Consider the following 12,088-nt stretch of genomic DNA (forward strand, 5'->3'; position numbering starts at 1 on the left):
TTAATGCCTTCTCTCTTTCTCCTGCTTTCTCTCTTTCTCTCCATTCTCCTTATTTATTGTGTGTCTCTCTCTCCCTTTCTCTGTGTATCTCTGTCTCTCTCTCTCGCTCCTATCTCCCCGTCTCTCCCTGTCTCTCTCCCCCTTTCCCCCTCCCTCTCTCCCTGTCTATCTCTCCATCTCTATCTTTCTCTCTCTGTCTCTCTCTCTCTCTTTCTCTCCCTCTCTCCCTGTCTCGCTGTCTCTCTCTCCCTGTCTCTCTCTCCATCTCTATCTTTCTCTCTCTGTCTCTCTCTCTCTCTCTCTCTTTCTCTCTCCCTCTCTCCCTGTCTCTCTCTCCCTGTCTCTCTCTCCATCGCTCTCTTTCTCTCTCTGTCTCTCTCTCTCTCCCTCTTTCTCTCTCTCTTTCTCCCTGTCTCTCTCTCCCTCTTTCATTCTCTCTCTCTCTCTCTCACACTCTCTCTCTCTCTTTCTCTCTCTCTCTCTCTCTCTCCCTCTCCCTCTCTCTCCCTCTCCCTCTCTCTCTCTCTCCCTCCCTCTCTCTCTCTCTCCCTGTGTGTTAGGCGGGTGGAGTGTTGTCCGAGCCCTGAGATGACCTCTGACCCTGGCTCTGATGTGCTGGAGTTCAGATGTCCCCTCTGCGTCTCAGACCCACGGGAGCTGAAGGTGGAGCTCACCCCTGCACACGTCTCCAAAGTCTTCAAGGCCGAGGAGAACAGTGAGTCACTCTTGCTCTCTCTCTCTCTCTCTCTCTCTCTCTCTCTCTCTCTCTCTCTCTCTCTCTCTCTCTCTCTCTCTTGCTCTCTCTCTCACTCTCTCTCTCTCTCTAACTCTCTCTCACACACACACACACACACACATATACTGTATATATAGAGGGTTATACCCGCATATAGAAATATATCCATATTTAGGTTAAATTAGTGTCCCTCAGGTTATGACACACACACACACACACACGTATATATATAGAAGTTATACCCGCATATAGAAAAATATATCCATATTTAGGTTAAATAAGTGTCCCTAAGGTTATGACATAATTAAATAGATTTTGCAGCCACAGCAGCTGAAGGTCCTCCTAACAGTACGGCCATTTTAAAATTTAGTCAGGGACTTCAAGGTTTAGGTGGTTGGTTTTATATGTACAGAAAAGTTTTTTTTTTCTCATCTTTTCGTCTTATATCCTGTTTCTATATATATCGGTATACTTCTCACAGAGAAGACGAAAGTGCTCTGCCTTCTCTGTCTGGCCATGACTACATATTCTCTCCCTCACTCTCTCTCTCTCTCTCTCTCTCTCTCTCTCTCTCTCTCTCTCTCTCTCTCTCTCTCTCTCTCATACACACACACACACACATACACACACTCATGCTCTCTCTTTCTCTCTCTCTCTCCCTCTCTCTCTCACACACACTTACTCTCTAGCTCCTCCGTCTGGGTCTCTGGCCTCAGACAGTGCTGCCACCTAGTGTTCAAACAGGAGAACAGACTTGGTCTCCCTCAGTGTCCCTTGTAGTGTACAGTAGTTTAGCCCTGAAAGCAAGCCTAGTTCTCCAATATGAGCTTCAATCCTGCTGTCTATGGCACACACACACACAAACACACACACACACACACACACACACACACACACACACACACACAGTTTAATTATTTATTTGCAAATCATGGCAAAATCCTAATTTGGCTTAGAGAAAGTATTACGTTTCCACGTAGTCCATATTGCTCATTACGGGTAAAGGTGACACTAGCGCTTCAAGATTAAGAGGTTGCCAATTACTATTGTGATCGCTTTTTTCTTTTCATTAATTGCACACACACACACACACACACACACACACACTCACACTCACACTCACACTCACACACACAGACACACACAAATAGAGTTTATGTCATACAGTATTGAGTGCACTGGTCTGATGTACTACACTATATCATTGGGGATTGAGTGCACTGGTCTGATGTACTGCACTATATCATTGGGGATTGAGTGCACTGGTCTGATATACTGCACTATATCATTGGGGATTGAGTGCACTGGTCTGATGTACTGCACTATATCATTGGGGATTGATTGCACTGGTCTGATGTACTGCACTATATCATTGGGGATTGAGTGCACTGGTCTGATGTACTGCACTATATCATTGGGGATTGATTGCACTGGTCTGATGTACTGCACTATATCATTGGGGATTGAGTGCACTGGTCTGATGTACTGCACTATATCATTGGGGATTGAGTGCACTGGTCTGATGTACTGCACTATATCATTGGGGATTGAGTGCACTGGTCTGATATACTGCACTATATCATTGGGGATTGAGTGCACTGGTCTGATGTATGATGTCTGCCCTGGTTCTCTAGTCCAGCCACCGCCTACCCCCAGTTTCCGCGTGGAGGAGAAGAATGGAGACTTGGTGCTGCGCTGGGCCAAACCAGGAGTGGTTCCCAGCCTCCCTCTCTCCTATCAGCTCCGCTACGGGCCCAAGGTGAGTGTCTCAATCCTCCCTCTCTCCCGCTCTCCTACCAGTGAGTGTCTGAATCGCACTCCTTCTATCAGAGCATAATGGGGCCTAGTCAGGGCCGCTGTCATTGACATCAAAGTTTTTGATTGGAACACATCTCTGCCTTTGATTGGTACACCTGTCTGCCCTGAGAAAAGTGGTTTTAAGAGGGCAGACTTAGCTCTGGTCTCCAGAAAAGGGCCAGAGGATCCCATCTGTTGCAATCAGCCTCTATCTGGGATCTCCTCAGGCTCTGCCATGTGTGTGTCACACCTCTCTGTCTTTGATTGGTAAACCTGTATGTCATGTGTGTGTCACACCTCTCTGTCTTTGATTGGTAAACCTGTATGTCATGTGTGTGTCACACCTCTCTGTCTTTGATTGGTACACCTGTCTGTCTGTCTCCTCAGCCTCTCTCATGTGTGTGTCACACCTCTCTGTCTTTGATTTGTACACCTGTCTGTCTGTCTCCTCAGCCTCTCTCATGTGTGTGTCACACCTCTCTGTCTTTGATTGGTACACCTGTCTGTCATGTGTGTGTCACACCTCTCTGTCTTTGATTGGTACACCTGTCTGTCTGTCTCCTCAGCCTCTCTCATGTGTGTGTCACACCTCTCTGTCTTTGATTGGTACACCTGTCTGTCATGTGTGTGTCACACCTCTCTGTCTTTGATTGGTACACCTGTCTGTCATGTGTGTGTCACACCTCTCTGTCTTTGATTTGTACACCTGTCTGTCTGTCTCCTCAGCCTCTCTCATGTGTGTGTCACACCTCTCTGTCTTTGATTGGTAAACCTGTCTGTCATGTGTGTGTCACACCTCTCTGTCTTTGATTGGTACACCTGTCTGTCTGTCTCCTCAGCCTCTCTCATGTGTGTGTCACACCTCTCTGTCTTTGATTGGTACACCTGTCTGTCATGTGTGTGTCACACCTCTCTGTCTTTGATTGGTACACCTGTCTGTCATGTGTGTGTCACACCTCTCTGTCTTTGATTGGTACACCTGTCTGTCATGTGTGTGTCACACCTCTCTGTCTTTGATTGGTAGACCTGTCTGTCAAGTGTGTGTCACAACTCTCTGTCTTTGATTGGTACACCTGTCTGTCATGTGTGTGTCACACCTCTCTGTCTTTGATTGGTACACCTGTCTGTCTGTCTCCTCAGCCTCTCTCATGTGTGTGTCACACCTCTCTGTCTTTGATTGGTACACCTGTCTGTCATGTGTGTGTCACACCTCTCTGTCTTTGATTGGTACACCTGTCTGTCATGTGTGTGTCACACCTCTCTGTCTTTGATTGGTACACCTGTCTGTCAAGTGTGTGTCACACCTCTCTGTCTTTGATTGGTACACCTGTCTGTCATGTGTGTGTCACACCTCTCTGTCTGTGATTGGTACACCTGTCTGTCTGTCTCCTCAGCCTCTCGCATGTGTGTCACACCTCTCTGTCTTTGATTTGTACACCTGTCTGTCTGTCTCCTCAGCCTCTCTCATGTGTGTGTCACACCTCTCTGTCTTTGATTGGTACACCTGTCTGTCATGTGTGTGTCACACCTCTCTGTCTTTGATTGGTACACCTGTCTGTCTGTCTCCTCAGCCTCTCTCATGTGTGTGTCACACCTCTCTGTCTTTGATTGGTACACCTGTCTGTCATGTGTGTGTCACACCTCTCTGTCTTTGATTGGTACACCTGTCTGTCATGTGTGTGTCACACCTCTCTGTCTTTGATTGGTACACCTGTCTGTCTGTCTGTCTCCTCAGCCTCTCTCATGTGTGTGTTTTTGTCCCATGTTTCCCTCGTGCCACAGGAGTCTGACAAGCGTAAGAACTTCACCCTCTCTGGCTTATCCCTGCTGTTGCCTGGAAACACCCTTCTGCCCTTCACCCGTTACATCGCTGAGATCAGAGTCCTGGTGGGCCAATCAGAGACCTACGCTGGAATCCCCTCGAACTGGTCCACACCTGTGGAGTGGACGACAGACACAGGTAATGACACGACCTTTGACCTCAGAGCCAGTGTTGAGCCTCTACGGAAGTCACCTCAGAACTAGAGAAGCAGTCGTATGCCATCTGATTGACATTGGAGATGAGTAGAATCATTATTTGAAGTGGTCTTGTCTCTGCTTCCTCCACACACACACACACACACACACACGCACACAAGCACACACACACACACACACACACACACACACACATTCATCATTTGAAGTGGTCTTGTCTCTGCTTCCTCCACAGTCGCACTCGCACACACACACACACTCACACGCACGCACACAGACACACAGACACACAGACACACAGACACACAGACACACAGACACACAGACACACAGACACACAGACACACACACACACACACACACACACACACACACACACACACTCATTATTTGAAGTGGTATTTTCTCTGCTTCCTCCACAATCGCACACACACACACACACACACACACACACGTGCACGCACGCATGCACACAGACACACACACACACACACACACACACACACACACACACACACGTACACACACACTATTTGAAGTGGTATTGTCTCTTGCTTCCTCCATGAAGAGGCAATCCAGCAGAAACCTTCATAAAGAATTTAGGCAGAGAGATCCCCACAGGCGAGGCCCGCCTCTGTATCTACCGGAGAAAATGTGTTAAGACCCCACACACACACACACACACATGCTCACACACACAGACACACACACATGCACGCTCACACACACACACGCACACATATGCACACACACACACACACACACATATGCACACACAATCTCATGCACTGCTTCCACAGCTGCTTTGAAGACCTGAACACGGATTAAAATAAACATCGGGGGATTAAGGCTGGCACAACACTCGCCTGCATGCAAATATGTGCAGAATGGACCAATGAGTGGTAGAACATTGTGATTTATTGCCTTTATATCCCTACTTCATACATTTTTGACTTTTCCAAATTGTGGTGTGTGTGTGTCTGTGTGTCTGTCTGTCTGTCTGTGTGTGTGTGTGTGTGTGTGTGTGTGTGTGTGTGTGTGTGTGTGTGTGTGTGTGTGTGTGTGTGTGTGTGTGTGTGGTTGGGTGGGTATGTGACTGTCTTTGCAGCTGCCATTTCTCTGGCCATCGTCTTGTACGTCGCCGTGGCGATAGTTGTTGTTTTCCTCTTCATCGGCATGGTGATCATCCTGCCTAAGTGCCAAAGGTATTTATGTTAGCTCCATTATCAATGCCAGTAATGCACACACAAGTAATGTATTAATTACACATCTTACATATAACTAATGTATTAATTACACATCTTACATATAAGTAATGTATTAATTACACCTGTAACATATAAGTAATGTATTATTTACACATCTTACATATAAGTAATGTATTAATTACACATATTACATATAAGTAATGTATTAATTACACATCTTACATATAAGTAATGTATTATTTACACATCTTACATATAAGTAATGTATTAATTACACATATTACATATAAGTAATGTATTAATTACACATCTTACATATACGTAATGTATTATTTACACATCTTACATATAAGTAATGTATTAATTACACATCTTACATATAAGTAATGTATTAATTAAACATCTTACATGTAAGTAATGTATTAATTACACATCTTACATATAAGTAATGTATCAATTACACATCTTACATATAAGTTATGTATTAATTACACATATTACATATAAGTAATGTATTAATTACACATATTACATATAAGTAATGTATTATTTACACATCTTACATATAAGTAATGTATTAATTACACATCTTACATATAAGTAATGTATTAATTAAACATCTTAAATATAAGTAATGTATTAATTACACATCTTACATATAAGTAATGTATTATTTACACATCTCATACATTAGAAATGTATTTATTACACTTCCTACAGATTAGAAATGTATTAATTACACATCTTACACATTAGTAATGTATACATTACACATCTTACACATTAGACATGTATTCATTACACATCTTACTCAAATGCTTCTACATGTTTAGGCGCTAACACACGTTAGCTAACGTAGATATGACCTGTTCAGAACTCGTGACCAATGACTTTGTTCTGTTCTTTGTGTTTATTGGTGTGTGTTTGTGTGTGTGTGTGTGTTTTTATTTGTTTCTGTGTGTGTGTGTTCTCTCTGCAGGCGGATACGTGACTGGAAGCTCTCTATTCCATCTCCAACTCACAGCAAAGTTTTGTCTGAAGAGATTAAGGTGAGAAGGGATGTATAAAGTGATTAAGGTGAGAAGGGATGTTGTTGAAGAACCTTTACAGGATTGGAGCTATCTTCACTTCCTCTTAGATAGATAGAGCTATAGAGGTAGGTATAGATGTACATAGTTTGATAGAGAGATAGATAGATATATAGAAAGAGCTATAGGGTTTAGATGTAGATATAGATGAATAGAGCTATAGAGTCAGATATACTGTAGATGTAAATAGATAGATAGCGCTGTAGAGGCAGGTATATATGTAGATATCGTTTCAAAGGCAGGTAGACAGACAGATGAGAGATAACTACACTAATTGATCTTTCATGAGGCATTTTTTATAATTCTCTCTCTCTCTCTCTCTCTCTCTCTCTCTCTCTCTCTCTCTCTCTCTCTCTCTCTGCTGGTCTGCAGAGGAAGGCCAGTGGCTGGCTCTACATGGACAGTGAGAAGGTGAAGGTGTCCATGTGTGAATTTCAGGACCCTGACCTGATCAGTGCGAACCTTCTCTCCCGCCTCAGGTGAGAAAGGATGTTTAATATATGACTAGTGAGGATCGTGTTTATTATATGACTGTATACTAGTGAGGATGGTGTTTATTATAAGACTGGTGGGGATGGTGTTTATTATACGACTAGTGAGGATGTTTTTTTATTATATGACTCTACTAGTGAGGACGTTGTTAATTATATGATTATACTAGTGAGGATGGTGTTTATTATAAGACTGGTGAGGATGGTGTTTATTATACGACTAGTGAGGATGTTTTTTTATTATATGACTCTACTAGTGAGGACGTTGTTAATTATATGATTATACTAGTGAGGATGGTGTTTATTATATGACTAGTGAGGATGGTGTTTATTATATGCCTCTACTAGTGAGGACGGTGTTTATTATATGACTAGTGAGGACGGTGTTCATTTTACTAGTGAGGATGGTGTTTATTATACTAGTGAGGACGGTGTTTATTATACTAGTCAGGACGGTGTTTATTATATGCCTCTACTAGTGAGGACGGTGCTTATTATATGACTAGTGAGGACAGTGTTTATTATATGCCTCTACTAGTGAGGACGGTGTTTATTATATGACTAGTGAGGACGGTGTTTATTATACTTGTGAGGACGGTGTTTATTATACTAGTGAGGATGGTGTTTATTATACTAGTGAGGACGGTGTTTATTATACTAGTGAGGACGGTGTTTATTATATGACTAGTGAGGACAGTGTTTATTATACTAGTGAGGACGGTGTTTATTATATGACTAGTGAGGACGGTGTTTATTATACTAGTGAGGACGGTGTTTATTATACTAGTGAGGATGGTGTTTATTATACTAGTGAGGACGGTGTTTATTATACTAGTGAGGACGATGTTTATTATAGGACTAGTGAGGACTGTGTTTATTATACTAGTGAGGACGGTGTTTATTATACTAGTGAGGACGGTGTTTATTATATGACTAGTGAGGACGGTGTTCATTATACTAGTGAGGACGGTGTTTATTATACTAGTGAGGATGGTGTTTATTATACTAGTGAGGACGATGTTTATTATAGGACTAGTGAGGACGGTGTTTATTATACTAGTGATGATGGTGTTTATTATACTAGTGAGGACGGTGTTTATTATACTAGTGAGGATGGTGTTTATTATACTAGTGAGGACGGTGTTTATTATACTAGTGAGGAATGGTGTTTATTATACTAGTGAGGACACACACACCCAGGCCAGAGCCAGTTTTCAACAATGATGTTGAAACAATTACAACTTAATGTTATGTAACCCCACCCTTCATCTTTTCCTTTCATATCCCTTCCAATCTCTATCCTTTGCTACTGTTTTGTTTCTGTAAATTATTCACCATCTGCTCTTAATAAGAACAAGAACACAGACTACAGTTAGCTTAGATCTCTCTTTCTCTTTCACATCTTTTATTTCTTTCTCTTTTCTAACATTGGGATGGAAGCAGCCTGGATGGGCTCCTGATATGGATTAGGATCAAATCGGCCATCTGATGTCACTTTATGATGTAGATGCAGTAAAGTCCTGTGGGAAATGTAGTAAAATAAAGTGTGTTTCTGTGAAACATGTCCAGGTGAAGGACTACATAAAACTCCATTATGCAGTTAACAGTGATCCAGCCCCCAACCTCAGGAGCCCTGCATCTAGGCTAACTGTAGTCTGTGTACTTGTTTTTATTAAGAGAAGATGTTGAATAATTTACAGAAACAAAACCGTAGCAAAGTCGCAAAAGCACACACACACACACACACACACAGACACACAGACACACAGACACACAGACACTCACACAGCTCTACAGTGGTTAAATGTGTGTGTTTGTGTGTTGTAGTTGTAGTTCCAGTAAGGAGCACCTGTGGTCTTCTTCTGAGGAGGATGGAGACAGAGACTCCCTCCAGCTCCTGACCTACAGGACGAGCTTCACCACAGGGGGGCGCTCTGGAGTCCTGGACAGCTCAGGCATGAGCTTCAACGGCCCTTACATCTTCTGCAACAAAGAACTTGCCTCGTCCAGCAGCGGTGCGTCTCGAGACCTTGCTCTGGGCGACGCAGCCCCCCCCTCCCCCTGCCCCTCATCGTCATCGTCATCCTCGTTTTCCTCGGAGGGCTTCCTCTCCCCTGTGTCCAATGTCTCCTTCCTGTCGTCGCTGTCCGAGATGCCCGGAGGCTACGTGGCCACGCTGCAGATGGCTGTGCCCCCCGGGCAGGGTGGCCCCCTGGACACCTCCAAAGCCCTCGCCGTCGCCCAGGACGCCACAGAAGACGCCCCTGTGCCACCTTCCTGGCAGTGCCAGTCTGAGGGGTGCCCCCCGCCGCCAGCCTACACGCGCCAACCGCCTGCCCTCCACACCGTGGTGCTGCTGCCGTCCCCCGGCTACTGCTCCCTCCCCAACCTGGACCTCAGCGGCTGGGCCTCCTCCTCTTCTCCTCCTCCTCCTCCTCCTCCTCCTCCTCCTCCTGCTCCTACTGTGACTGGAGAGGCACCACCAGTCTCACTGGCGCAGTCCTGCCCACGACCACCAGAGGGCGAGCAGGAGACTCCAGCACAGGAGAGACGGGAGGAGTCTGGAGAGCCCAGTGATGAGAGCAGGCCCTATGTCAGACTGAAGACTGATTATACTTCTGTCCCGTCAGCTGTAAGACTGGGCAACTCGCAGTCTGTGGAAAGATGAAGTCCCCCCTTTTCCACTGTAGCACAAAAATGGCTTTTTATCCAGGTTGCCATGCCAGAGACTAGGTCTCACCCAATAAGTTGGTACGGTCCGGGCTCCCCAACGCCAATGGATGGATCCAATTGGGAATAATTTGGACCAATTAAGTCCATTGGCAGACTATTTAAAGGGTGCATTCATGAGAGCACAAGGAGAGAGAACTTTGGAGAGAGCTTTTGCCCAGAAAGCATTTGACCAGAAAGCATTGAGTAGGCATTTGTGAGAAAACCCCTTACCTGTTGCAAAGGTGGAGGTCTAAAGGTCTAGCTATGTGGACACCTTGTGCCTTGTTTTGTGTGCTTTGCTGAACTATGATTTGTAAGAATTGTGCTTAGTGAGAATACAACTTCCCTTCCATTTTCTATTTGCTCGTGGGAACGTGCACAGACTCTCCAGCCAATGAGAAGAAGGCACCGGTTCAGCTGTATATGCTATATGTACTGTGTGTATGTCACCCTTGCAAATTTGGATGAACTCACAACCTCAAAGGCACTTAGGTACACACATGTGAAAAACAGGCATGCGTTTGTTAATGCCTGTGGCTGCATTACAGATTATGAGTTTGGATGTGAGTCCAGTCTGTGGCTCAACTGTTTTATGAGTTTTTGTTTCCTTCTGAGTGGTTTTCACTGTGTCATGAAACTGGATGCCATACTGTATAGTAGTAGTAGTGACCATGGATCACCACTAGGGGCAAGGCATACTGTATGTGTATGTAGTAGTAGTAGTGTCCTTGGATCACCACTAGGGGCAGGGCATACTGTATGTGTATGTAGTAGTAGTAGTGTCCATGGATGGTCACTAGGGGGCAGTGTAGCTAATGATACAAGTAAATGCAGTCTACTGTGTGCAAGGATCTTGACATTTACACATATTTACACAAAGTGACACACACACACACACACACACACACGCACACACTCTATTATACTGCCATATGCTAAAGTCATGTAAAAAGCTCTGTTTTATGTATATAGGTATAGTTATATTGAAAGCAAATTTGGTAAATAAGCTGTTATGAATACAATTAATAAATTTGCAAACATCTAGCAATTAAGCAGAAGGACATGACTCATCTCTGGTCACTTACGCATGCACACACACACACACACTTGCACTAACACACACACACACACACACACACAATCACACACACACTCACACACACTCACACTGACACACACTCGCACTGACACACACTCACACACACACTCAGACAAACACAATGTTATAAACATCTGGGGCCGTATTCACAAAGAATCTTAGGGCTAAAAGTAGCTCATAAGTGGCGAATTTAGGAGAAACTCCTAAAAATAATGGGCGTGTCAGTCTTAAATGTAGGACTCCTAATTTTTTTTACTAAGAGCAATTCACAAAATATTTTATCCCTAAAAGTAGCACCTAAGTCTAGGACAGCTTAAAACTCCTCATGAGGACTCCTAAATCACTAAGACCTATTCACAAAATATCGTAAGATGGCTGCAGCCGACTTGGAATTGATAAAAGACATTGCTTAAACCGTGAAGGTATTAATATTGTCGTAGAATTAGCGCGGGATGCAATGACGCCTTTAAACAACGATGTGTCCCGAAGTAAAATGTTTGGAAACATAAAGATAACCTATTTGGCTTCGGGAAAACGCAAATGACGACACTGGGAATCATCAGTCAGCCGTTTAATTCATCAAACTATCAACGCACTGTAGACCCCACATCATCCAACAGTTTATCCAGTTGCCTTTGGACAATCGCCAATTACACAAGATCAAAGTAAATTCCATGGCGATCGCAGGAATGTCCAGTGACGGGACACACATTACTATAATTCGTCCACCGTGGCCTGGATGTACCGATGACTCGTGCATTTCAACGGAGAGCGGTCGTAGGTTTTTGAGAACTTACCAGCTGGATGCCGCTGGGGTGACAGTGGCTAAAGGCTTTCGCCTAGGCTACGGTTCACGTTCGTTTCGCTTTGATCAATTAAGATTGGAGGGCTTGAAGGGCCGTATGTGCTGATATTTGAAGTGGTCAAGGGCTGGAAATATAATATCCTAACAGTTTGCTGGGTGCTTTAATTATTACTGC

The 12,088-nt window shown here is 44.0% G+C and overlaps 1 protein-coding gene across 1 annotated transcript in view; it reads left to right on the forward strand.

Annotated features, from left to right (window-relative positions):
* The window catches only part of LOC308362857 (cytokine receptor common subunit beta-like), a gene marked incomplete at both ends in the record, with an annotated part of 15,399 nt that extends 5,434 nt beyond the window's left edge, over positions 1-9,965 (forward strand). Inside the window, 7 exons of the mRNA XM_080835585.1 lie at positions 561-715; positions 2,371-2,495; positions 4,316-4,493; positions 5,619-5,715; positions 6,698-6,767; positions 7,179-7,285; positions 9,131-9,965. Of these exons, the coding sequence (XP_080691711.1) occupies positions 561-715; positions 2,371-2,495; positions 4,316-4,493; positions 5,619-5,715; positions 6,698-6,767; positions 7,179-7,285; positions 9,131-9,965 (1,567 nt within the window). The remainder of the gene's footprint in view (positions 1-560; positions 716-2,370; positions 2,496-4,315; positions 4,494-5,618; positions 5,716-6,697; positions 6,768-7,178; positions 7,286-9,130) is intronic.
* Between the last annotated feature and the right edge of the window lie 2,123 nt (positions 9,966-12,088).

The sequence above is a fragment of the Sprattus sprattus genome (genome assembly GCF_963457725.1).
Source record: "Sprattus sprattus genome assembly, chromosome: 3".
Taxonomy (NCBI): domain Eukaryota; kingdom Metazoa; phylum Chordata; class Actinopteri; order Clupeiformes; family Clupeidae; genus Sprattus; species Sprattus sprattus.